This window comes from Calonectris borealis, chromosome 3 (genome assembly GCF_964195595.1).
Source record: "Calonectris borealis chromosome 3, bCalBor7.hap1.2, whole genome shotgun sequence".
NCBI classification, from domain to species: Eukaryota; Metazoa; Chordata; class Aves; order Procellariiformes; family Procellariidae; genus Calonectris; species Calonectris borealis.
Genome location: NC_134314.1, coordinates 56,701,845 through 56,728,891, shown reverse-complemented (window position 1 = coordinate 56,728,891; position 27,047 = coordinate 56,701,845). Strand labels below are relative to the sequence as shown.

Sequence of the window (27,047 nt, the reverse complement as noted above, 5' to 3'; positions counted from 1 at the left end):
TGCAAGTGCAAGGAGTGAGGAAGTCTGGTCCCAAATAAGGAGGAATATGCAAGTTGGGCGTAAGGTTATCTTTATTTGGATATGTAGAAAAAGAAGTGCTGCCATTTTTAAAAGTTGTTGCACCATTGGAAGTCTTTTCTTTTTCCTATCTGTGGCATGGTATATTGAGTCAAATATATCTTTTGAAAGTGTTCTGGCATTCACCAAATCACATTAACCTAGTGAGGCCGTCAAACTGGGAATGTCAGTTGTACTTCTAGAGCAATTGATATTTTTTTTTTCCTCCCCCCTTCTTTCTTGTCTCACTATGAACTCTTGTACCAGCTGACAAATCCCAAAGAAACAAGTTCTCTCTGGGCTAGGATGAGAGAAATAAGAAGAGTGTATCTGTCTTGCTTTTGGCAAAAAGGACCCCAAAAGAATCTTTTAATTAGAGCAATTTCATTCTGTCTGTCTGCCATGAACCTAACGAGCAATATGAGCTTGCTAAGCTGCACCCATGTGACTTGGTGGGAGCTGATCCTCTAATGAGAGGATTAGGTGTTTATTTCTGGTTGTCTACTGCCTGTGATGCTAAGCACATATCACTGGGCATGTGAGGCGTCTCAGGCAGTCCCCAGTAACCTCTCCTTTACCTCTCTCATCTTTGCTCCTCTGTCCCCTCCTGAATGTCATCTCACTGATTTCTCTGTTCTTGATATTTCAGCTGGGGATAGGTTTCATAAATTATGCTACACACAGTTTCTGTGTGGTATTGTATTTGGGTCTGTGAATAATGCAAAACCTAAATGGAACATGAAATTTTTCAGAATCTTGTTTTTTAGCAAATCACCTGAAGAAGCGTAGTTTGAAATCAGTGAGATCCAAAAGGGATGAGTAGTTCTGTCCAAAAGGCCATCACTAAACTGGCTTGTCTCCAGCACTGCCATTTTACAAAGTGCATTTAGTGAATTGTTTTGCCTTTAAAATATGAGGGGTGATGGAAGAGGAACCAGTCCTGGAGCTCCTGAATTGTGATACCTCTACCATTTGTGATATAGAAGCTACTTAAAATTGTGTGGCGTGGGGGAGAAATCCAGCCTGCCACCTTGAAGCTGGGGAATGAACGCTGCCTTCTGCCCACAGCCTGAGAATTGTGTCTGGAGCTGCTATTGCCACCGCTTAGTACAGTTCTCTTCTTGTAATGATGGCACCTGAGCAAAATAAATTTGAAAATCTCCCACTGTAATAGGTTTCCATTCTCACAATCTTGAATGGTTCAGAAGACCTTATTTTGTCAAGAAAACTGTTTCCTTCTATTTTTGAATTTCACCTAGAATTTGATGTTTTGTCCTCTGGGCACTGATGTTAATGTGAGTTCTGTATTGTACTTATTTACATGATGATAAATCTCTCTTCCCAGATCATTCAACTTCAAGTGGCACATCCTCGTTTAAGCCCAGCCGATCACTGATTTCTATTCCCACTGCCCATGTGATGCCGTCTAATGCCAGCTCTTCACTTTCCAAACATAGGGAAGCTTTCAAGTCTGATGGCTCAAAATGGAGTACAAGCTTTGTACGGTCAGGAGGAGGCAGAAATCAGGGTGCCCTGGACAATTCTCTTGACATGAAAGATGCAAGACCTGTAAGAAAATGGTCCTCCTTGTCTAAACTCAGCTCATCAAATACCTTCAGCCAAGATGGTAGTAGTCATTCAGTGGACTCCAGGGCTAGTACAGACAAAGCTGTGTCACCACAACTAAGGACAAATGGGCCAAGTTGTCTGCATGATAGTATGGAGTTGCTTAAAATCGAGGACAAAGAAATGGGGAAAAAACGATCTTCTCTACTGGACTGCAAATACAAATTTGAAACGTGCAGCAAAGATGATTTTGTTTCAGATTCCTCAAGTAGGAGACATGCCTTAGACTTGACCTACAGTGCCTTACCTGAAAGCAAACCTACAGCAGCCAGTTGTGAAGCTTTCGGACAGAGATACGCAACTCTGGGACAACAGGCTGTGAGTGGAGCTCCCATACAGCCAGCAGTGAGGACTCAAATGTGGCTTAAAGAACAGTTACGTGCAAATCCTCTGGACTGCAGGACCGCTGAGGAGCCCTACGGCGTAGCTGCATGGCATGTGCAGCAGCTTGAAGATTTTAGAACAGGAGGTGAACAGCCTGTGCAGGTAAGGCTAAAGCTTGGTGTTTGCTGCCATCATGTGGCATCATGTGTTATACCTGAGGAATAACATCAGGCAGTTTTTAATAAAATAGGAAAGGGAACAGATCATCTTAACCAGGTGATGGTGTTTTTAAACTTTTGATTGGGGATGCTGCTGCTTGTTTCTCAATATTACCTGAGTGCCAATAGTTTTCTTCTGACATTACTGCTTACAGTTTACTCTGATTCATGAGACTAGCATCTCTTTTTCTGAAGCTGGACACAGTAAGAGGTTCATCAAATAACATTTTCACTAGCTCTTTCAGAGTCTTTGGTTACAGTGTGGTGGGGGAATGTGAATGTATTTTGATCTGAATGGATTTACAAAAGAGGCTGCATTTATGCATTCACTGAAAGAGGAATGACTCCTGCATACTGCAAAGATTAATATTCAGTATCACTATGACTAAGACCTAAAAACTGAATTCACTTTGATATTACTGCTTATTTTTTAACTAATTATAATCGACTAATAGTAGTAAACCAATCTGGTTTATTGAAATAAAATAATATGTAGTTTTTATGTGTCATACTTGAAGTATTTTCATATAGAAAACATCAAACATGGTTTTAAGAGACACAACCCTTTCTAACACGACAATTCACAATCTTTGTTTTCAGCTCTTACCCTAAATGGAAAAAGATAGCTTGTGAAGGAAGGAAGTATTTAAAATCTAAATGTTCTTGTTTACCTATGTAGGTAAACTTGACTTGCCAAAATAATCCCAAATGGATTACAATACATAGATTTTCCTGAAAGGCAGTTTAAAGGTTAGACTACCTGATATTAACCTGAGCAGAGATAATTTAGCTGTATGTTCAAATACCTGTTTTCTCCAGCCTGAAAATGTATTAAGTAATTTACAAAGAGTTGTGCTCAAATTTTGTTGTTTCTTCCATTGTGTATTGAAGGAAAGACTGACAAGTTCAGAGGTTCTCAAGATCCAATTTTGCTCTTAATAGTGATCTGGATTTTTTTTAAATTTTATTTTTACCTTAAAAAACTTGAATCCAATTAATATAGCCAAACTAATATTAATCCTTAAGGGTCTCTCTAAAAACCTGACATCGTTCCAGGTAGCCACCCTTTTACATTACCCTTATTGCTACAGAAACCTTCGTCTTCCTCTAAGATTTTTGAAGATTTCAATGTTGAGAATTACCCAGTTAGAAAGCAGAGGCTGAGGGGTCCTCTCAGAGTCAAAGTGACAGAAACTGGCTCACTACTGGGGCTGGGTCGGGGGCACTGCCAGCCGGGCTCTTGGCAGCTGGCAGCTACTGGTGGTGTTGAGGAGCACACGAAGGGTTCGGGGAGCGAGAGCAGGGTACTGTGGAGGAGCTAAGTCCATCCATTCATTCAAGTCTTCCAGAACACCTGTGAGACATGTAGCTGGCTGCAGCCATCAGCAGTGCTGTCTGTGAGGTTTGCATGCAGATTACTGGTGCCTGGTGGTTTTCCTTTTGGATTTAAATATATATTCAGAGTAAACTTCATTTACTTCATTTAGGTATATGTCTTTTCATCATCTTTTATGTACCTTTCACAAACACCCTTTCAACAGGATGGGTGTTTCAGAAACCCTTAATTTTGTTTAGGTCAAAACAATGTCCAGCTTTCTTTTTTTTTATGTCTCGCAAGTGCTTTCTCGCTCTGTGATTAAATAGTGTCTCCTTTTTGTATGAAGGCAAAGTTTCATGTTTGAAACAGATGAACCCTATAGGTAGAGGAAATGTCCTCAAGTTGTGCCGGGGGAGGTTTAGATTGGATATTAGGAAAAATTTCTTCACCGAAAGGGTTGTCAAGCATTGGAACAGGCTGCCCAGGGAAGTGGTTGAGTCACCATCCCTGGAGATATTTAAAAGATGTGTAGATGTGGTGCTTAGGGACATGGTTCAGTGGTGGACTTGACAGTGCTAGGTTAATGGTTGGACTTGTTGATCTTCAAGGTCTTTTCCAATCTAAATGATTCTATGATTCTATGTATTATTACGGTTATTCAAAAACTTCCATTCATGCACGCATTGATACCGACTTGTGTTTTGAGGACAGAGCCAACAGGGGGAGCACAAGCATTATTTATCTTTTTGGCTGAATTCATAAAGTGGTGCTGTACCTTTTCAGGTTTTTGAGATTGTAAGATTATAGGATGAAGTTTTGCCTAAAACTGTTTTTTCTTGGTCCTGTTATTTTTATATCTGAATCAGTATTGATACATATCTTACAGGATCCAGCTAGCCCCTAGCTTAGGAAGCAATGATCCTATCAGCTGTCTGATCAGTTCTGGAAAATAGGGGAAGTCCTTGAAGCTTTGGCCTTTGCTTTGCTTCCCCTGACTTCTCGCTCGATTCTGAGGGGGGGCTGCAGGGAATCTGACTGGAATTAAGGGCACAAGGGGTGCGGAGGAGGTTCCTGGTGGCCTTAGCAAGCACTTTCATTGGTATGATTTGGAGTTGCAATGACGGGCCTTGAAATGCGATCTGTTACATTTTCTCAAGTGAGAAGATGTGGTTGTGAAATAGGACCCAGAGAAACAGAAAGTTAAGGCGTGTGCAAGAGCGATGACCCTTTGGGCTCTTACAGGCACCCTCTGCTGGACCGCCCTGCCTGCCCTGTCTTTCTGCCCAGAGAGCACAGCTGTAAGGAGGAGGGATGCCAGAAGAGATGAAGAAAGGAGAATGGTTCTTCCTGTCTTGACACCTCTTTTTTTTTTTTTTAAAGAAACCTCAGCATAAGGACAGGGTAATCCTGGTTATACAAACAAATTGTGGGATGAGAGGCTGGAGAGCAACCTGTGGAAATAGATCTGGGGGTTTGGGTTGATGGCAAATTGAATGCGAGTCAACAGTGTGCCCTGGCAGCCAAAAGGGCCAACCATGTCCTGGGGTGTATCAAGCACAGCATAGCTAGCTGGTTGAGGTTGGTGATCGTCCCACTCTACACTGCAGTGTTGGGCACCTCAGTATAAGAAGGTTATCAAACTATCGGAGTGTGTCCAGAGGAGAGCGACCAAGATGGTAAGAGATCTTGAGGGCAAGATTTATGAAGAGCGATTGAGGACACTTGGTTTGTTCAGCTTGGAGAAGAGAAGGCTGAGGGGTGACCTCATCGCAGTCTACAACTTCCTCACAGGGGGCAGCAGAGGGGGAGGGAGGTGCTGATCTCCTCTCTCTGGTGACTGGCAGCAGGACGTGAGGAAATGGAATGAAGCTGCGTCAGGGGAAGTTCAGAGTGGACATAAGGAAAAGGTTCTTCACTGAGAGGATGGTCGGTCACTGGAACAGGCTCCCCAGGAAAGTGGTCATGGCAGCAAGCCTGTCAGAGTTCAAGGAGAGCCCGGACAACGCTCTTAGTCATATAGTTTACTTTTACATAGTCCTGTGAGGAACAGGGAGTTAGACTTGATGATCCTTATAGGTCCCTTCCAACTTGAGATATTCTATGATTCTATAATTGTGCTATGATCTTTTTTCAAAGATCACCGTATGTGCATCTGGGAACCGATACGCTATTATTTCTGAGAAACTAAGAAAACTACAATCCGAAAGAGAGAGAGAGGAGAAAGCATAAGATTTTGCTAGAGGAAGCTGGTGAAAGGGGAAAAAAATCCCACCTCTATAGGAACTTTTTTATTTTTCTTTTCCTCTTAGTGGGGATTATTTTTGCTGTTTTGCTTTTAATAAATATGTGTGCTGATGGAAATGCAGTGGTTTTTACAGGACTGAAAAATTAGTTTGTCATCCTTTTACTTTAAAACAACCATTACCGTGAACAGAAAACAAAATGAATTTGCTTTTAACTGAGAATCTAGAGCAGCTTTGTGTATCTTTAAGGTAGGCTGGTAGAGGGAGAGACTACAGGGGGCAGCTATCACTAATGAAGCAAGAATAGACCGTAACAATTTTCTGAGTTGGTTTTGTGGACTGATGGTTCAGGAACAGCTATTAGACTTAATAATACAGTCTACAAATAAATTTTTATGCCTTTACAGACTAGTATAGATAGTTTACCCCATAAAACTCTGAATTAGGGTTTATTTTTATAAAATCAGACAAGCTTTGAATTTGTTTACTGTAAAGGTATTACAGCCCTAAAAAGCTGTTCCAAGGTTAATTACACTCAAAATTAAGATTCTCTGCTTCCTTAGAAGTCTGCATTTAACTGAACTCAGCATCTACCTGTTGTTTTTTGTTACACTTTGCTCCCCAAATCAAAAAGCCTATAATGTGGCTTTTCCATTCCATGATTTTTAAAATAAAATATTTACTGTGAATTGTAAGGGAAGCTCAGAGTGTTGGGTAGAGAACCTACAGCTTCGTTGAGATTCTCTTTCAGGACATGGTCAGGTTTGCAACTGCAGAAAAGATGCTGTGGATCAACAGAACGCCCCTTCAGAGAAAGTGCATCGCTCAGCTGCGGGTGTGACATTTGTACGTTTCGGAAATAAATCTCCAAGGAGGATTTGGTCCATGGTTATTGTGTAACGTCATGGAGTTGTATAGGAAAATTCTTTTCTCTAGCTAACGTGTACTATTTAATGTATACTTTTTGAAGATAAACATTCTCCTACGCATTTCCAAGGAACAGATTTTAACAGTACTTCAATGAAAACAATTTCCATGCAGAATTTATATTTCACCATACACTTAATTTTTCAGTGTACAGCTGATCTTTCAGCAGACATGGCCATTGTAATACCTTTTTTCTTTTTTTTAACCTCCAAAGTAACAAAATGTATGATTAGACCTGTATTAAGGGAAAAAATGCTTGTAATATGTGACAGGGGTTCCCATTTACTGAACTGGGAGGCCATACAAATCTGGATAAAAAGGCTGTATGTTTTCAGGTAAAGGCATTTCTTAAAGCCTGATCCTATTATCTATTCTATTATCTAAATGTACCTAGGTACATACTGTATGTTAGTTCAGAAACGAGGTTTAAAATGAAAGCATGCCTTTAAAATTGTGGGAGATAATACAATAAGAAGGAAGATTTCAGAAGGTTGCGTATCTACTTACTTGCTCTGTACAATGTTGTAGGCATCACATGATGAATCTCCATTTTTTCCAGTGTATGGGACATTTGTATGATTTCTTCATGGTGTGCTAACTTGTGTCAGAATATAGCAGAAATAATAGATGGAAATTGCTTAAGTGCATCTTTTTCTTATAATGTTTTTTTTTCTTTTTTGTTTTTTTGTTTACTGTTTTTTCTTTAATGAGGAAAACACTGCCTTGTTCATACCATGTGTATGAAAGTTACTGGAAACTAAATTTCAATGCATTGAGAAATTTAGAGATGCTACAACAATCTTCATTTCCAAACAGAGAAGGAAGAAAGTAAACTGCATGCATACCTAAACATTGGTGAACAAAAGTTGTAAAACTTTAACTAAAGGAAAGTTATAACATTCCTCAAATAATATTGTTACCACAGAAAACTTTATTCTTAAGTGTCAACTCAAAACTAGTTTTTCTGATGATCCTAGCAGATCAGAAAACTAAAACCAATTAATATCAACATTTTTCCCATGTCACATTTTGATGAAACCATACTTCTCAGCAAGATAAAACTTTTTAACGTGAAGAATTATCACCTTTAGTTAGCAGACTGAGCTCCTTCACTGTGAGCCACAATTAAGCTTTTGTGTTCCGTTCCTTTTGCTGTGAAGTTGGTAGTCCAACAACTGGGATTGCATTCAATATAGTGCATATGTGAGCTCAGTCTGGAGTAAGCACTAGCAGACGATGGGAAACCAAACTTGGACCATGCTTGATTGCAAAAAGAGACTTGGCATTGGTTAACTGATAACTTGCCAATTTTATATGTCATCTCAGGAGAATGCATGTTTCAGTTTCAGCAGTGTATTTCAACATTCGTTGAAGATTCTGTAATTTTCATTGCTGGCTGAGAGGAGACTGCTGGGGTTGTTTTTTGGGGTTGTTTCTACATGCTAATGGCAGAGTTTCTTATAGACCTTGTATGTAATTTTGGATTTGGAAGTACGTGATTGTTGGTGGCAGTAGATTCATCTTTCTCCTTTATTAAAAAGGAATATGTGATTTTTATTTTTTGTCAGGGCTAACTCATTTGTCTAATTTTAGCTATTAAACTGTCACAGTGGTTTCCTTAAGATAGGAAAACTTTTGAATATACAGAAGAGCATACAGACAATAAGCTTTGTACAAGCCTGAACAGTGTATCAGTGAATTGCCATTTTGTTGGGAAAACCATTTTTATTCTATAGACTAGAGTGGGCTTCATAGCAGTTTCTGTGTTGTGGCATCTATGCCAAGCACCAGCAGAAATTCTCCTAAATAATGCATAACTATGTAACTGTTACAACATATATCCCTTGTATATAAATTCACAGGTTTTTTTTTAAAGCAGAATATTTCAAGATTATCAAAATAAGTGACAAAATGCTTACGGTGATGTAGCTGTGCAAAGTTTTCTGCTTGAAATGCAAGCAGACAGGAATTGATATTACTATATCAACATCAAAAAGCTATAGATGTGTAGTTTGCAGAAGCTATTTTAAATGTTTATTGCACATATTTCAGAGCAGATGAGAAAAAAGCTTTCATTTTGACTATCTGTGCTGCCCCAGCTAGTGTTGCCTAAGCTTTGGAGCAGGTAGCATAGAGTGGAACGTGAATGCCTGTTAATTGTAGAACTTACATAAACTTTGTTTCCCTAGACATACTGGCTTTTTCCTGTGAAAAGTCGTCTTGTAGATCCAATTTAGATGGGTCTCTTCCAGATAACTGAACCACCCCACAGCAACAGTAATCATCTGGAAATCCTGAGTGTGAACATGAGTAGGTCAGCTCTGTAATATATTCAGCACTTGTCATAAGTGCTAGATCAACGGTGTACGTGCTGAATCAGGGATGTGCTGTTGGCAACAGAAAGCTGGAAGCTGGGGCTTCCCCCACCCATGAGCAACATCTGCCTCTTTTGCATGAGTGCAAAAGACTACCAGTGTGCATCTGTATGGCATTAAGCTTGCTGTACAGTGCATACGTGTTGGTGTGCTTTGTTCCCACGTTGTACTTGCGAGAGAGAGATGCTAAGAGTAAGCTGTTTGGCCCCAATCTGGCCACCTTCTTTCCCAGCATATCTCAGGTGTGTAGAGCTACCTTCTGGGCAAATAACTCCAGCAGAAGCGAGCTCTTCTTGGTCACTGTCCTTCCCAGGGACCTGTGGTGAACGTACATCATCCTGTAAAGGGCCATAGAAGAAGGTCCTGTAAGAAGCTTGTGTTGCATGCTTAATGTGAGGAGAAGCTATGGACTGGGTGATTGCACTGGCAGGTAACAAGTGGTGTGTCAAATACAGCTCAAGGGCTCCCATGCTGCACACCTGACCTGTGCGTAAGTGGTTAATCCGGCTTATTGAGGCTGTAGCACACTTCTTGCGTTTGTGCAGATGCACCTACTGCTCGTGTATGTAGCAGTATTAAGGGCTTCGTAGGCAGAGTTCTGATAACCCTTGATAATGGTCGTTCATTTTTCAGTTGTTTTGATGTCGTCTTCTTTTGATACTGCCGGATAACTCTAACGGCTTCTGGTTTTTAAGGTGTTGTTGTGAACCGTAGATGTCAAAAAAGGTGTAACTAATAGTTATGCTTTCATGTTTAAACTTACCCCCATCTCAGCTGCTGCAAGCTGCTTTTCATGGATATCCTTGTTTCCATCTACAGCATCTCTGCTCTTGCTCTCCACGGGTAATTTGATGCGTGCTGTCAACCCAATGTAGGTGTTTTGTTCTGTCTTCCTGCTGTAGCTGTGTCATTTCCCATGAAGTAAATGTTCTACGGAAATCCCATTTTAAAAATTTGATTTCTGCTGTCCCCTTTGCAGAAATGATACTCCTTGAAGGCTGCAGATCTTTTGTAGGTCTTTAAATACAAGTCAGCTGTAGCAGTGAGCAAACTACAGTAACTGCTGACGCATACTTGGATTTCCTCATGTACTCAGCAAGGTTCTAGATGCTTTCTTTACTCAATGACAGGTAGATGATTGTGCGCAGCTTTTAGGATCGCTTTCTGATAAAATAGGTATGTGAACACTTTCTCTAATTGGCAGATATTTCAGTCTATGCAGTCTTTGCATATTTTTATTCAGATCATTTGAAGTGTCTATGTTATCATTGCAAAACCCTCAAAACAAGATTTGAGAAGGAAACGGAGCCTCAGAGAGATTCACATCAGCTTCACAAGGATAAATGCGAGCAGCAGAACCAAGACAATAAGCAGAAAATTGAGTAGCAAGTTGAGGCCTCTGTTGTTGGCAAGATCCATGATGTGCATCCGTCTGCCCTCTTGTGCTTCCAGCAGACTCTTGATTGTAGCTTTGGGTTGCTCCTTCAGTAGTAAGCAATGTAGATTCACATGAATTTCATTGTGTCCTCAGCTGTTTACCTGTTTTTAGTTTCTGCCACTTAAGAAAAAAATGTTTATTTACAAAAACTAGATTTTTTTTCTCCCCCCAAAAGAAGGAATCTGGATGCTCCTACAAGCCTTTTTTTCCAAATACCTTAAAAATAATAATAATAAAAAATAAAGTTAATGATAGCTTTTGTTTCACTACTGAAGAGCAACTGAATGGAGAAAGGACTTGAATTTTATGCAGGTTGGCTCTTTATTTATTTACTTTTTTTAATGTGTGTGGTACTCTTCAGGCCCATTTGATTTTCAAAAGAATGGCTATTCTCAGGACTTGCTCTGTTTCAGCAACAGATTGTTGAAAATTTACTTTTGAAAGATCTCTGTAGGTACAAAAAAAAAAAAGGAAACTTTCTCGAAATCTGGGCAAAATGTACTCCCCTTCTAGGGTTTGGCATCGTGTAGCGCGGTAGGTAGCATTTTGCCAGCAGTGTGCTGTGTAGAATTCATTGCAGCTTTGTGAATGCCTTATTAAGAATCTAGATTGGGCTGGCAGAGGATGCATCCTTAGTGCTTTTAATAGCACATACACAATAGCATATTTTAAGATAGTATTAATAACTTAGCAATTGTGCTTTATATATAGAAATATACGTACATAAATGAAAGAAACAAATAGGACCACTCAGCCCTAACAGTGAAATGATGCCAAAACTTCCTTTTAATAACCAGCTAAGTTTTTAGGGAAGATCAGAAGAGGGCAGTGTTTTATAGTTTCATATTTTATACAAAAATGGAACTTTCGGCATTCTTCTATCTTAAAAAAAAAAAAAGTAACGGGCTTATAAAGCAATCCGTTTGACTAAACTAGCTGTCAGATATTACAATAAGTCTAGGGCCTGTTTTAAATAATTTAAATTACCGGAGTTCTTACTGAGATGAGCATCACTTTTTAAAGGAGTCCTTATAAGTATGTTATTCTGGTTTTCATCCTTGCAGTGAACAAGAGGTGTTCACTCATCTCCTTCCATAACCAAAACAGATTTTTGTTTTTTCGGTTTTTAATATCTAGGTCAAAGCCAAAAGGACTATATTTGTTGTTAAATAAAAGATATCTATCGATCTTGTAGGACTTCACAAATATTTTCGAATTGTATTTTGTCAGACACTATTTATTAATAGCCATACAAATACAGGTATCTGGTTTGTAATCTATAGTATACTAGTACGCTTCCAGATATGAACAAGAATACTCTCCAAATGAATGTGTTCATTACTCTGCTCTGATTTTGGCAGAGAGTATATAGGTGAAGTACATCTCGGCATGAGTGTGTATGTCTGACATTATTGTTCTGTGTGTAGTTGTAGCAAAGCTTACATAAAAGTTCTTTATGCTGGGGGGGGGGCAAACATTTTGTGCATGTTTGGTGAAAAATTTTGTTTAAGCCTGTCTTGTTTAAGCTTGTCTTTCCACTGAGTGGTTCAGTTCTTCTAGTAAGGGCAGTTGTTGCTAAATTGATGCAGAAAAGTTAATAAAGAAGTGCAAGTACCTGCTGCCCTCTAAAGTGCCTCACTGACTAGTCTTCATCAGAACAAAATTTCAATTCTGAAATGGGTCATGTCTTCACCTAGAGAAAAACGGGTAGATAAATCAGTTTTTGCTGAAGAGCTGGCTGAGGAGACACATCTTTAAAACCAACATATTCTTGTTCCTGATTCAGCTCTTTCCCAGTGTAGAATTGCCACGGAAGTTTGTAATTTGTTTTTTTGGAGGAAGAGTAATACCAGATTGTTGCCTGTTTAGCTTTCTTTATTCACTGTCAGCGTGTGTAAGATGAACTTAGCAAAAAGACGTAGCCTTGGGTGGAGCGGAACAGAGAAATGAAAACTTAATCCAAGCTACATGCTGTGTTTGGAATTTTTATTATGGTTCATAAAAGTAGTGAACTTTTTGATTACATTTTCATAAAATTCATTAGGATTGCTTATGTGCACTAGTTGGTGAGTGTCAATTAAGGATGTGTTAGTGAACTGGACATTGCAAAATAGGCAAGATTACTGTTGAGAACCAAAACAGAATAAACAGAGGCATAAAGAATTAGAAAGCTGTGTGATGACTAGCTCTTTTTCACATAACTTTAATAAGTAGGTGATAGAATGGATGCATCTTTCTAAACAGAATTGTATTTAAGTGGCTTATTTTACGCATTAATATCTTTTCAGTCATTTTAATAAATAAAAATACAGTAGGTGTTAGTTTTAAAGCCCATATATGTATACAAAGAAGATTGTACTATGTACAGAAGGTTTTATTTTTTTTAATCTCTGGGTTCAGTTGACATTTAGTGATATAGAGTAAGGTAGCAGTTTTTCAGATCAGCAGAACCCTAAGACACAAATGTACCGTACAGTACATGCAATTTATCTGCATTGCTGTAAAATAACAGTAGGGCTTCCAGTTTATTTATACCTTGTTCTTATTTATTTATTGTTTTTAAATAATATTGTTTTTAAATAAATAATGGCTTTTCAGGTACATAAGAGAGGAAAGTGGCGGGTTTCGTTTTTTTTGGGGGGGGGGTGTTAATTTTTTTTGGCAATGCTTTACTTTGGCTTCTATATATTACTGGCTTGTGAAATTTATAATCCCAACATGTTCTCAGAATGTATGTGCTGATATTTTACGCTTAACACCTTTTTTTCTTCAGGAAGTTTTTTTTCTGTTCTCCTCCCCCCCGCCCCCCCCCCCGAAGCACACTGTGTTTGTGGCTTTTCTTAAGAAGAAGGATTAATAGGGAAAGTGTGCTTACTAAAATCTCCTGCATTTGTGAGAGTGGTCAGAATGCATGAAATGGAAAATGAGATTTCCATTGACAGTTCAAATAAGTAATATTTATATATTAACTTGCAAGTGGGAGTGTGTGTTGCCGATCTCATCAGTGCTTGCCCTAATCCTCATGCAGTAACTGACTAATTTCCTCTAGTGATTAACCTTATTTCAGAGGTCTGGTCTCAGCAGATCTCTTTGCCAGTTAGGAAGTGCATCGCTACTGGGCTTGCTTGCATTCCGTTGAGTACATAGTTTTTTCAAAGATTTCTTCCCTTCCTGCTCAGCTGTTCATTGTCAACCTCTACTCATGGAATATTAAGTCTTAAAGGCAGAATAAAAGATTCAGATAAACTTGTTTTGATTTTCTGTATTCATCAGTAGGACTGCTTACATAGGGTGGTATAGAAGGATGCCTGTTTAAAAAATAGATGTCTGTTTGACCTCCAGCTGTTGATTCTTGAGCTTGCTTTAAATTTGAAATCTGTTTAAAGTTTCTAGGAGATTAGCTTAATACCAGCAACACATAGGAGGGTTGGAAGTCTACTGCTCAGTCTTGTTACTGACAACTGCTGGAGTAGAAACTTCATCTTCTATGTGTATAGACCGTGGTTTACATGTTGTAAAGATATTTCTGCAATGCTTTCCCTCCTGTGCATAATCGTTTATCACTTATTTTATTTTTTTATCTATCATTTATTTTAGGAAAATACTTGCTTGTTCTCTAATAGGCGGTGGTGGTGTTACTTGTATTTGTGTGGTTCACTTAAATCACAGCAGTAAGGGTGACCTAAACCTTTCTCCTTACCACATCGGATATAAGCCACCTTGAGTGACATTAGCAAATACCAAGTTTTCTATAGTTTTAAACTAAGGAGATTATTGCATAAATTACAGCAGGCCATAATAAAGTTGTCTGAAGCCAAATACTAAGACTCTGAGAACTATTTTTGATTTTTGAGTTGTGCCAATTGTCATGCCAGTTAAATGACTATAGAAAATTAAATCTTAAAAATTAATATCAGTGTGTTAATTTTTCTGCAAAACATAGTGAAAAAACTTTCCAGATGTACTTAGTTCTGTAAGGATGTATCGAGTGAAAAATATGTAAGTGTAAATGAAGTTGGTTTTTTTCAGATCCAAGTTGTATGTGTATATATATACACACACACATGCATATGTATATATAAGATCCCTTAAACAGGGATAAAAGCATATGAAATAGTTTTTATTTCTGAGTTAGAAGACATTTTTGATTTATTCTCATATTCCCTTAAAAACACTAAAATAATTTGAATGCCTTCAGTTGATAATGCAGAGATGCAGCACCTTGAAGTAAGCGGAGCAGAAATTTTCCTAGGATGCGTTGAGGGCTATGTGCCTGTAGCTCTTCTTTGGGCAGATGCGGGCCAAATTTGTAATCCCTCCAAGGGCTTAAGGATTTTCAGAGAAACCTAAAAACAATCAGGCCCCAAAAAAGTAAAGTTGCTGTTTGTGTGATCTAGCTAAAACACGGAGGAACTTACCAACTCCATGAAGAGCCAGTACGTTACCCCATTCAGAAAAGACATCTCTTGATTGAGACAGACAAATTAAGTCATGCACAGCTTTGTAACAACAGGCTCTAAACACTGTTCTGCACAGAAGTGTGTTTTTAATACATGTAGCAGGTAGTAAGAGAATAGTGCGATGGTTGGCATACAGCTCTAGTCCAAGTGCTAGCCCCTCTCACAAGAGGATCCTTGCATTGGGAGTTGCGGGTGTAGGTCTCTCTTCCCTCTGGGGTGACTCTCCTAGAGGACAGTGCAGAGAAGTGCTGGAACTTCAGAGGAGCATCACAATGATACAGATCAGCAAGAGGCAAATTAAAATCAGGCAGAAATTCACAAAGAGCTCTTGGAGCCTTTGGCGTGCTTGTGGGTTGACCTCAATAGTTGAGGCTCTCCTCAGAGCAGAGCGGGTTATATATTGGACCTTCTCCATGGCAACAAGAAAGCAGAGGGCACAAATCAGAGGTTTTAGGAGTGCAGGAAAGAAGAGAAGTTGTCAGGAACAGTGCAAAGTGCCTATTATCTTCTCTTTTTGTTTTAGACAGCCTTTGTGGAGCTGGGAAAGCAGGAAAGTGAAGAGTTAGAAATGCAGAAGTAAAGTGTTTTGTTGAGTGCAAATGGAGTTTGTTTTGAAGTTCTAAAAAGCCTGCAGTAAATAGATTGCCTTTACACTGTTTTTACTTTAAAACAGGATTTTTAAATTTTTGTTTTTCAAGTTTAGGTTTGTGCTTTATTATGCTTCTCCTCCTGAAGGCTACCGAGCACCTGCTTCTTAGCACTGGTGAGGAATTGTAAAATGGAAACGATGGATTTGTTGGATTTACTCACATCATTGCTTTAGATCCTAATCTCTCCATCCTTCACAGTCTGTGAAAAGGCCATGGCTGATTTTCCTCTCACCCCCACACCCCCACACTTTATTTGTTCAAGCACACGTGAAAGCCTGGTGATGTGACTAGAGTCACAGACCTTTCAGCCAGGAGGTCTGGATATTGCTGCTGGCTGTTACTGACCCGGGTAGATAATCTGACTTACCAGAACCTTATTTTGGAAGGGAGGAAAAGAAATCTGGTTAAAGGATTACCATTCCAAGTAAAAATTCTGTATGGTGCGTAATTAAAAGCTAATGCATCACTACTCTAGGGAATTTTAGTAGTACATTTCTCAACAGACAAAACAGAGTAAGGACTAATTTTTTTTTTTAATACATGTAGGACTATGTGTTACAAAGTTTAGGTGCAAAGGCACGAGGACTGCTATGAGGAACAAAATAAAGCATGTATATAACTTTGTCTCTTAAGTGAGTGTTTTATTTCAAGTATATTTTCCCCCTTTTTAATGGCAGATGGAAGCACAGGGTGTCAGTTGTCTTAAAACTCCCAATAAGTAGTTGCAGTGTAAAACCCTCCTGTACGGACCTTCCATGGCAAGAGGCTGGCTTTGATATATGCTTGCTTAGCTCTTAGCAAGGTAGATTCTGTAGGTGCTATCGCAATGTGAAAAATTGGTTTTCAAGTTGATGATGATATATACATCTCTCCAACTTTGCTCCTAAAGCTGCACTTGCCCCTAAATGTTTTATGAATTTATATCATGATCATATTTTTGACAGAAGGCCTCTCCTTATCATCTCTTTTTTTTTTTTTTGGGGGGGGGGGCGCAATAAAATGAAATTCTATCTACTCACATATGCCACATAAAGGAAAACCATTGCTTAGATATCTGCTGCCCAAATTGCATGATGATCCTGACTGAATCAGAGATACTTCGTTGTCCATGAATTTGTCTTTAGATGTGGCTAAAATGGAAAAACCTTAAAATGAAACAGAAGTGTCTTTCAGACTCTGCAGAGTCATATGGTGCTGTATGAGCAGAATACATATGCTTTCAGTGCCACTGGCAGCGTTGGTATTTAAAAAAAGACTTTTAAAAGAAACCAGATTACACATGGATATTTTAATACCTTTAGAGGATTCCATGTGATGACATCTCTTCCTAAAGTTGAACTTCAGATTTTGTTATGGTGTTTTGAGCTATAGTTGATCTTAACTTTATTGCGAATGAAACACGCACCAGGAACTTACTTTCATGACTGTAATTTTTCAGCTTTGTTTGACTTTATGCTGTACCTGTTTTCATCTATTTAAGCAGTTAAAATGCCTGCCAAGTATATTCTGCTTAGCCCTTTGCTGGTCACTGTCTGCCCTAAGTGCAGTAAAAACAAGACATGCACAGAAATTCTCAAGTGACTTGGCCAAAGACACATTGGTTCTCCCAGTATGGGCTGGAGTGCGTTAGGCTGTTTTATCCTCTTCTAGACAAGGCACGGTAAATGAACAACTAACGGATTTACGCTGGTACAGAAACGTTTGTGTAACTAGCTTGTGTGATGGACACTGCACAGAGAACAGTATTTCCTGCAGATGACTTCATCACAACTTGTTATGTCATTTATTAACGCAGGGGGTGTGCAACCTGTGGTCTTTGGGTTGTGAGTTACATGCTGCAGCAACATATCCAGCTTTTTCCAGGCTGCTGTGTTTCTTGGGGCCCACAGAAGGACTAGAACAGCATGAGTTTTTACCTGCATATATGCACAAGAAGTCCATTTCTGTGTACAGCATTAGATTTACTGTGCACATGCTAGCACCTGCACTGCTGTGTTGCTGCATATGTTTGACTTGCATGACTCAGGGGGCAAGGGCCTGGGGCTTTGAAGTGCTTCCGTAAAAGGCAATATTAGCTGGTTGGGCATCACAGATGCAAGGCCACCACAGGTGAGGAGAGACAGTGAGACCTCTTGGGGAGAGGAAAAAACAAATATTCTTCCCTTTGGAATGAGTGAGGGATGGTGCTGAGGGAGCAGGCAATAGGTCAGAAGGTTCCGTCGAGCTGTCACACTGACATTAGCTGTTTGGACGTATATTACCAGATAGGTGGTAAGAAAGGATCTTAAAAAAAGGAAGGTAGTGTAAGTTAAAATGTATACCTATACCAGCTAGAAAATGCTGTAGAGAAGGGATGAGGAAAGGTCAAAATAGAGTAACTTGGTTTTCTTGATTTAAAAGCTCACATGGAATTGGAAATTTTTAAAACATCTACGTTTTGTTTTACCTACTGTCTGTGGAGAGAAGTTTTCTTATAAGCAAAGGAAGCAATTTCTGTCCCTGTATTTCAAACAGTTTGTCTTTACAAGTGCATGGCTTCAACTAATAAACACATACCTTGCTTGTTAATCCTCCATGGTGCTGTCACCCACCTAAAGTGTGCATAAAGAGAAACAGATTCAGTAACACAGCTGCATATGGGTGACTATCAAGGTCAAAATGGACAGCCTGAAAAATAATTACACTGAAATGAAGGCTGATCATTGCCACAAATAGGAGCTGTTCTGTGCTGTTTAGTCCCCTGTGTTTTAGGTCAATATTAAGAAGTATTATGCATGCACACACCACTTCTTGAAAGTGCAGGAAAAGGGCAAACTGTATTTGACTTTTTTAAAGTCAAACATGCACAAGAGAAACTGTTGGCTGCATTGTATGCAGTTGTGTATTTAATCCAGTGTTGTTAATGGACGCAAAAGGCTCATCTTATGCACAGCGCGATTCTGCAGGGAGAGGCTGCCCCCATATGTGGCTATGTAGGGGATCCCCTACAGCTGGTGCCCTAGAATGAGTCACCGATCACAATTATTGCTTCCTTCTTCATTGACATGTGACTGTTTCCCTGTTCTGTATTAGGTTATTTTTATCTGTGTTCCTGGGTGTCCTTCACAATGAGAGGAGGTATGTGACCAAGGTGAAAACTGTGGGCCATGCTTGTTCCTGGTGCAACTGCATTGACTCCATTGCAGTCACATGGGATAAATTTGGCTCCTTTGGAAATGGCACAGCAATTTTAGACACAGCCTGTTTCCTGTCATATGTTTACTAAATGCAGCAGTGATATCACTGGAATAGAAGAGGTTTGACACATTTGATTTTTTGCTGTCCCATATGACCGAGTGAAGCCCTGAAAAGGCATTGTTAAAAAGTAATATTGCGTAACAGTCTATTGCATAGATTTTTACAATGAGATGTCCCCAAAACCCAGTAATTCAGTTTCATCCATTAAAAGTAAATGCCGTAATAACGATAAACATGGGGATGCAAAAAGTACCATCAAGTTATGTGATCCTTGGTTTAGTACGTGTTTAGAACTGTTACGAAAAATTACCTGGCCTAAGAAATTCCTGTAGTTGTTTGTGTGAGCAGCGTGATGCTCCTAGGCAGGAAGAAGCATTCTCTGCATGTTCAGAGCAGGTAAGTTTAAAGATTTGTATGTGTAGTGCCAGAGCAAAGAAGAACCCTGCATGAAGGACTAAATGCTGTGAGTTGAATTGAACCTGGAGCCCTTTGTGACCATTGTCTGTGGATTGTTGGCCCCCAGAGGAGAAGACATTTTAAATCTCTGCCTGTGTACAGGCGTGCTTGTCATCTTCGCTGGCTGTCCTGTGTTAATGTATATATCTTATTCCAAGTTGCAGTGCTTTGTTTTGAACTCTACTGTAAAATACCTCCTCACTGGCAGTGGAGTCGCTGCAGTTGAGACCTCCAAGGCTGAAAAATCTCATTTTTTGTGTGAGAAGGGTGGGGGGTGAGGAGGGAGTGAAGAAGGAAGCAGTCTGAATTACCTCTAGAGACCTCTAGAGAGTCTCACTACTGTCAGTTCATAAGTAAAAGTTTCCAATGATAAAACAGAAGTTGCTTACAGGTTTTCAAGTACAGAAGTGATTTATAAAAGTATGTCATAATTTTAAATTTTTGTTCATTTTAGAAAAATAAATAGTATGGAGGTGAGTTGCTAGGATTTACCTGAGCAGCTGGATTTTGTATTTACCTAGGCTAAGGATGCAGAATTCTGTTGCTTATTCTGATTTTAGGCTGAGAGTTGCACTAGGCAGTTGTGTCAGTGAAGAAGGGTATTAAGCCAATTAATTAGCCAATTCAACAGCTTGACTGCAGAAAAAGGGAAGTTGATTTTTTTTAATTTTTTTTTTTTTTTTAAGAAGAAAGCATAAAAGGGGAAAGAAAGGGCTGGAAGTCGAAAACAAAGACTGGGATGGGTGAAGGCAAGAATGCAGACAATAGGGCAGGAGAGGCCAGATTAAGGGAGGAAAGTAGAACAAGAAAATGAGCAGAGGAAGAGAGTGGGAATGTGGAAAAAGGGCAAGGAATTGTGCAAGCAGAAAGAGAGAGCTGCAGCTGGAGTACATTAAGTCATCAAAGAGAGCTAGAGACTGACTTGTGGCATATAATGTCATTTTTTCAATCATGTGCAGAAAACATTTCCTTGGAATGGGGGAAGAAGCAACAATTCAGCTCATAGAGTTTGGGAAGTGCTGGTAACAGGAAAAGCAAACTCATTTTATCCTTCTTATCTTTTGTTTTAAAGTCTATTTTGTACTGAAGTGTCAATATATTTCATGTGTTTGGGAGAGGATAGGGGAAAGCTCACATTTTAATTTAGATTCTTTTTTTTTTCTCCCCCTCTTGTTAATTTATTCCTCTTACAATCTTCCTTTTGACTAGCTTTGTTCTCAGTGTTCTAGAAGCAAGGTCACCTGTATTTCAAGTCCGTGAGAATGCAGAATATGTAGATACGAAGAAATTACACTGATGAGTAGTTGAACGCGCCAGGTTTGGCATTTGGTTTTTGGAAGTTATCCACATACCTTGTGGATACCTAGGACTTTTATCTGTGTGCTCGTCCTTAGAGTAGCCTAGGAACTAATGCTTTGGGTTAGTTTTTAACTCTGGGTTAAATTCCCTGCAACTGCTGCAGGACCATACTTGGTCCTGCAGGTGCTTCAGCCTCCATACTCACCTGTTGCCCTAATCAAAATAAGACGTATTATCATTGTATACTTTTTCCCCTCTGTTGATATGATTTGCCTTTTACATAGTAACTTTCTTTTAGGAAATTAACTCCTTCCTCCACTGCACGCACTGAGTACCTAACACCTGGGTTTTAGCTTTTGGTGGTTCTTATGACACTACTTATTAATAGGAAACGGGGTAAGTGCAATTTGAATGGAAGTAAAAATTGAAATACATCTAGCATGTATAAAAGGTAGAAGTGGAAGGGGATGTTGTAAGTTGTGTTTTTAACCTTTTTAGCAGCTCAGGGGACAATGATATGACATTGATTGAAAGAAGAATATAGTAGGTAAATTCAGCTTCTGAGAAGTAACTTGATGCCAGAAAAGTCCTCTTAAGCCATGTATTAATCTCTGGAAGGCAAAAGCAATCTTCCAGCTCTAAAGTGTCTCGTAGTTTAGGGAAATAACATTACTTTCCTGTGGGATTTTTTGTTTCTCCAGTTGGGGTACTTCTCTGTTCCTAAATCAAATTATTCTTAAAGGCGACAAAAAGCTGCTCTTCTAGCTGTGTAGGTGTATCCCGTACATTTTTGTTTGCCGATGGTCTGGAAAAATCAGTGAAAGTCACCTTTATGCTATCTGATTACAAACTGATTTTAGTGAGTTTCATATTGTACAATGAAGACACTATATTCTTAAGCTTTTCAGAGGATGAGAAATAAATGCAACTTTTGAAAATAAAAATGTGGTATATATGTAAATCTGAATCTCTTTAAATGCAAATAACATAGTTGTCTTGACAAATGAGTGGCAAAAAAAGGCAGAAAATCATTATTTGCTGTAAATTAAATGCAGTATTTCACATCTGATTTGTAACGTTTATCACCTGCTATGTAGCACATGCTTCTGTCATGACTGTTGGCTGTTGTTACTCAGGGTTTGGATGTCTGTGACATGGGATGTTATCGGTGTGAAATTTTTAGATTTAACTTAACAGCTGAGCCACACTGTCATCTACTTTAAATTACCTAACTCTGTGACAGGATAGAATTCAGATGAACGGGTGTCTAACCTGCTGTAGTTATGGATGCATTCCAGTAAAGAGCTGCCTACAGCAGTTAAGTTTCTATGTGTATGTTCAATCTGTGTGTGTATGCATAAACTCTGTATTTTTAAAGGTGCATGTATGCAGTGTGTATGTTAGGAGAGAAGGATTCTCTGCATGGTAGAATAAACCCAAACTCCGCTCTTCACTTGAAAATACATTTTATGTAACTTTAGCCTTGAAAAAAATCTGTCTCTCAGAATCTTCTTGCTCGTTATAGGCATTGGTTTGAAGGCACTGGGAGGTCTGAAGTGCTGCTTCTGCCTACTGGAAACAGCTTCTAGAGAACTTCATAACAGATTGTTTGCCTAATGAGTAACAGGACGTCCGGACACTTCCAGTACTTGTCTATTCAAAACTGGCACAAGGCTGCTGAGCACAAAACCAAGCACCTGCATATATTTTTGCCTGATGCCTACCAGTCAGTAATAGGAAAAGCAATTAGGCGTGTCTGTTCAGTAACAGGGAAAAATGCCTCACAAAATTAAGGTCTGTAACAAAAATGTCTCTACAAAACCTCAATTACTCTCTTTGTGGATTTTATATTAAAAAGCACCCTCCCCCCCCCCAAAAAAAAAACCAACCCAAAACAGCAAACCCAACCCACCCCCCTACCCCTTCACCACTTACCCTCCCCCCAAATTAAATTTAAAAGGAGGGACAAAGGTCTGAGGAAAATGATGAGAGCTTCTCACCTTCTGGTGTGATGCTACCGGTATAAATCACTTACCCAAGGACAGCTAATGTCCCACCACCATGTAGAAAAATCTCAGTTGTCTTTGTTGTCCCTAAAACATGTCCCCCACAGCATTATATTTTTGACTCAGAGCTGTAATGGCAAAATTTCCCTGTTTTTGATAAACATTTATAATCAGCTGCTGATTTGAGTAGAGGAGTTTATGTAGAAAACTACAGCTACAGTGCCTTGCTGTAAGAATTAAAAGCATAAAAGAAGAGAGGTTCCTTACCTCTGGTGTGACTGTTAGTGAAGCACAGAGGAGCCTGCTCAGGGCTGTGGGAAGTGTCTGTAGATCTCTGGCAACTTGTCCGAGTCTGTGACTAAGTTGTGGGAACAATTGAAGTAGGTTGAGGGGAAAAAATAACAAAAGTTTCAGAGGCAGGACTCCCGGTGTCATTCAGCAGCTCACAAGTTGTGATTGGTCCCATTTCTGCCTTCTGACACAGGCAGTCGCTCCTCTAAACTTGTTCACAGCAGTAATATATTAAACATGGGCAACAACTTTCGTCTCGTGAAGGGAGCTGTGTGCCAGGGAGACCACCTGCGGCAGCCGCAGGATGAAGGAATCTGGGAAGCGGCACGCTTCAGTGGGATAGCGGAGGGAGCTGCTTGCTTACACCCTGCCTTTTCTTAAAGAACTTAAGAACTTAAATGGGAATTTGGTCAGGGAGCTGTTTTGGATGTGTTACTTTTGCAATGTTTCTTCATCATAAAAAAACCTAAATCTCTAGTGTGGGTTATCACATTTCATATGGGCTTTAGACTTGGAATTTCTTTTGTACAAGAGGTCTCTTAAACTACTCTTTCAATATATATAGTTTTGATAATTCGGTTACACAGCTGGTATTCAGTTTCCAGTGTATGATGTGTGTTTTCCAATATCATCTTTCTTCTGACAATGCTTGAACTGAAGTAATTTCTCTGTATTTCAAGCCTCTTCCAACCTTTCAAGTTTATTTGTGGGTTAGAGGATTTTTTTTCTTCCAAATAAAATCCGGCATATATAAGTTCATCTCTGAAATGTATAATTCCTATACAATTTGAAGTATTTACCTTTTCCTTAAACACACACATACCCTTTTGCTCTCCCTCCCTCTTTTTGTGGTCGGACACTGTCCAAGAAATTTTTGAGAATGTTCTGTTTGTTTGGAAAGGAGTAGCAGCTGGATGTTACTTTGCAGATTATCTTATGTATATCATCCTGTGTTGGGAAATGATAAATGAGACCACAGAACATATACGGAGTAGGTTTCATGCATCCACAAAGTGGAGGATTTACTGGATGTGAAAGGACTGAACTGTTGTGTGTGCGAGCATCCAGCATCAGGCTTCGTATGAGGATGCAGCTGACAGCATCTGCCTTTTCCTGATTTGGAAATTGCAGGCAAAAATACAGAAGCTCAGCCTAACTCTGAACACTTACAGATCTGGTTTTGACAATAATTGTTTAGCATAGATTAGTCCTTGTCTTTGTGTAGGAAACCAGACTTGGTGTGGGTTTTTTTTTTGTTTGGTTTGGTTTTTTTTCATTCCCTATAAGCCCTGCTGTGATGCGTGCTGTAAACCAGAGACAAAAAGGACCTTGGAGGTGATGTATCACCTTGTTTCAAATAGAGCTTTATTTTTATTTTTGTAAATAAGGTTTAGTTCTTCTGCAAAATTGTTTATAACACAGTTGAAGTTAGAAACCCAGTTTTAATATAATATATCTGCCTGCTTTCTGTTATGCTTTAATATCAAACCCAGGAAATTTAGGGTCACATATTTCAGTTGAAAGTTAATTGAATTATCTCCACAGTGAGGAGTGACAATTCTTTATCACTGCAAAGGGTTTAATAATTTACTTATATAGCATTATTAACATTATAAATCTCCCACAGTCAAGCAAACTGTATTTGGCCTTTTTATGAGGGAAGATCCATGTTTTTATTGGGTGCTGTCATCCAGCAAAAGTACTACTATCATTGCACTGTTTGCTTTCTGTAAGATGTAATATGAAGCTTGTACTTTTGAAATTCACCTCGGTACTTTGTTATTAAAGTCCAACACCCAGCACTGCAGTAGCTGCGATGCCAGTTCCTCCCTTTTACCAAGTCACTGTAAAATGGTCATGTTATTTAGTTACTCTACCCCAAATTCTCAGCTTTTTTTGTTAGTGAACTGGACCTAATGATCACTTTGGAGCTTCTTAGAAATGAGATGCCTTAAAGGAACACTGATTTTGTTTGTGAGCTGCTGACACAGTCATAGCTTAGTCTTCTTTTTAAAGAATGATACTTAAATGTGCAAGGTAAGGCATTAATAAAAATAGTAGTATCTCATGAGAAGTATAATGCATGTCTTCTGTAAATGTCTAACTTGGATAAGAAATTTTAAGATTGGAAATATATTCAGTAAATAACAATAACATGCACAAATTCACACCACATGGATGTTGTAGATCTTGTATTGATGTTGTTTCTCTGACAACAAGCTTGTTTGGGTACCCTCTCTTGAGAGCATTTTTCTAGTTCAGTTTCACTCCCTCGTGTAACTCATGGGGATTTTGGTGGGGTTCTGAGGCAGATGCCAAAGTGCTGCTCATGGGACATGTCAGTCTGACAGATATAGACAATATAAATGAGCACATCGTTGTACTGTTTGATTCATCCCTGGTGAACGGGTCCACACACCCATGGGTATCAGAAAGGAAAAGCTTTAAAAAAGGAATCTGTGTTGGAGGTTCTGGTTTGCTTTATTTTGTTCTGGGGAACAAAAATGTGCAGCTGTTTCTTGCTTGACCTTAAATGGAGATGATCTGGGCTTTCTCCAGTGGGATTAGAAATCTGCCACCAGAGCATGTTTCTTCTCATAAATTTATTTAGAGATCCGGTTGATGTTTGGGATAATGTCCAAAAAGAGACGTGTTATACTTCAGCATACCAGCTCCTTTATTTAAATAATAGTAAGATTTCTATTCACATTGGCGATAATTTCCTGGACTATTTTTGCCTTCTGTGTGCTAGTTTTTAGAATTCCAGCTGTAGACACTGGCCACCTGTATAACCTGTGTAAAGAGTTTGAGATGTCAGCATCTGGTCCGTTGATGATCCGTGACTCTGCATAGAAATGAACCATAGCCCAAGCCCAATTATTTATAATACACAAGTAAAGAAATTCAGCAGTAAGTCGGAGTACTCAGGTTAGTGCGTTATTTCATGGTGCTGCTCCAGTTTTCTCTCATACTGCAAGTGTACCTTTACGATATCACACTGCTAAGGTTATTGTGTTGCATGTGTTTGGTTTAAAAGTAACTAAAAATGAAGAGAAGGGGGAAGCAGATGCTCCCATGGATGTGCACTAGTTTGTGTGTGTAGGAGGGACAGAATAGCAGATTTTGGTATTGGAAGCTGAACACCAGAATGAGATTTTTGCTTTTAGTAACCAATGTTTTTCTAGCCTGATTCTGAGATGCTTCCTGCAGTATGTGTAATTGCTTGTAGCCTTCCAGGTATCAGCAAATGCGGCTTACGAGACGCTTTTTGCTGATCTCTGCTAACAGAAAGGAACCCAGCTAATGTATCCTTCAGTTACATTTGTACTGGGGTCTAATACAACCTAAAGGGAGATGGGACTTTTTTCTTCCTTCTAAAAACAAAGGAAAAGCAGTATTTTCAGCTGGTGTGAACAGCATTCCAGATTTACACCAGGTAAGGAGATAGTCTAATCAATTTGGAGATAGTAACATTTTTTTATGCCTTTGAGTTTTCTTGCTTGAATTTGATAGATTTATGACCCATACATTTGTATGTTTTACCTGATGCCTGCTTTAATGCTTAACTGACTTCAGTGAGTCTCACTCACATCTGGAATCTCAATGGTTTTTGGATGTATGTGGACGAAGTTGCCTTTCTGAGGCTGCAGATTTTCCTACTTCTATAGTGAGACTTACAGTCTCTAGCATTATAGGAAACAGCTCTGCTGAGAAATCTAGGCTTTGCATCGTGTTATTCTCCTCTAGGACAAGAAGTGTTTACTTTTCCTAAGCATTGGACAGTCATTAGATTAGTTTGATCTTCACATTTTGTTCTTCATTAGAAACAAGGTGAACTTACTTTTTTGACGCTGCAACTTGTGAAGCATACCATTGCAAAGTGATTAAAAAAAACTGTACAAAATAAATTAATAGAAAACTATAGAACTTGGGCTGAAATATTTCTCATTTTGGGAATGCTAAAGGCTCTGGAAGGACTAGTCATCCTATTTGTTACTAACCAAAGACATTTTTGGAAAGGTCAGCTTGAATGTTTTCATTTCAGTTGCTGTTACTGGCATGAAATTTTAACTGTTAAAGTAGATCACAGGGCTCAGAAGTGTGTAACACCTGTTTATTGTC

At 39.1% G+C, this 27,047-nt stretch overlaps 2 protein-coding genes and 1 long non-coding RNA gene across 5 annotated transcripts in view; 1 reads left to right on the top strand and 2 right to left on the bottom strand.

Moving 5' to 3' along the window:
• CEP85L (centrosomal protein 85L) overlaps positions 1-27,047 on the top strand; it is a 160,075-nt gene that overhangs the window by 79,937 nt on the left and 53,091 nt on the right. For both annotated transcript variants that reach the window (XM_075145740.1, XM_075145739.1), the window contains exon 3: positions 1,403-2,169. In XM_075145740.1, coding sequence (XP_075001841.1) covers positions 1,403-2,169 — 767 coding nt within the window. The remainder of the gene's footprint in view (positions 1-1,402; positions 2,170-27,047) is intronic.
• On the bottom strand, positions 7,627-23,016 carry LOC142080411 (uncharacterized). 2 transcript variants are annotated; one of them, XR_012672983.1, is made up of 4 exons: positions 22,902-23,016; positions 18,193-18,227; positions 12,142-12,219; positions 7,627-10,646 (listed from the first exon to the last, which is right to left on the bottom strand). It is a non-coding gene; the product is annotated as an uncharacterized LOC142080411 (long non-coding RNA). The 2 variants fall into 2 exon arrangements; XR_012672984.1 differs by lacking the exons at positions 7,627-10,646; positions 12,142-12,219 and adding an exon at positions 14,122-14,872 and having other exon boundaries at positions 22,902-22,991.
• Positions 14,868-15,439, bottom strand: PLN (phospholamban). The gene has a single exon (XM_075145733.1). The coding sequence runs from the start codon at positions 15,399-15,401 to the stop codon at positions 15,243-15,245; it is 159 nt and encodes a 52-aa protein (XP_075001834.1). The 5' UTR covers positions 15,402-15,439; the 3' UTR covers positions 14,868-15,242.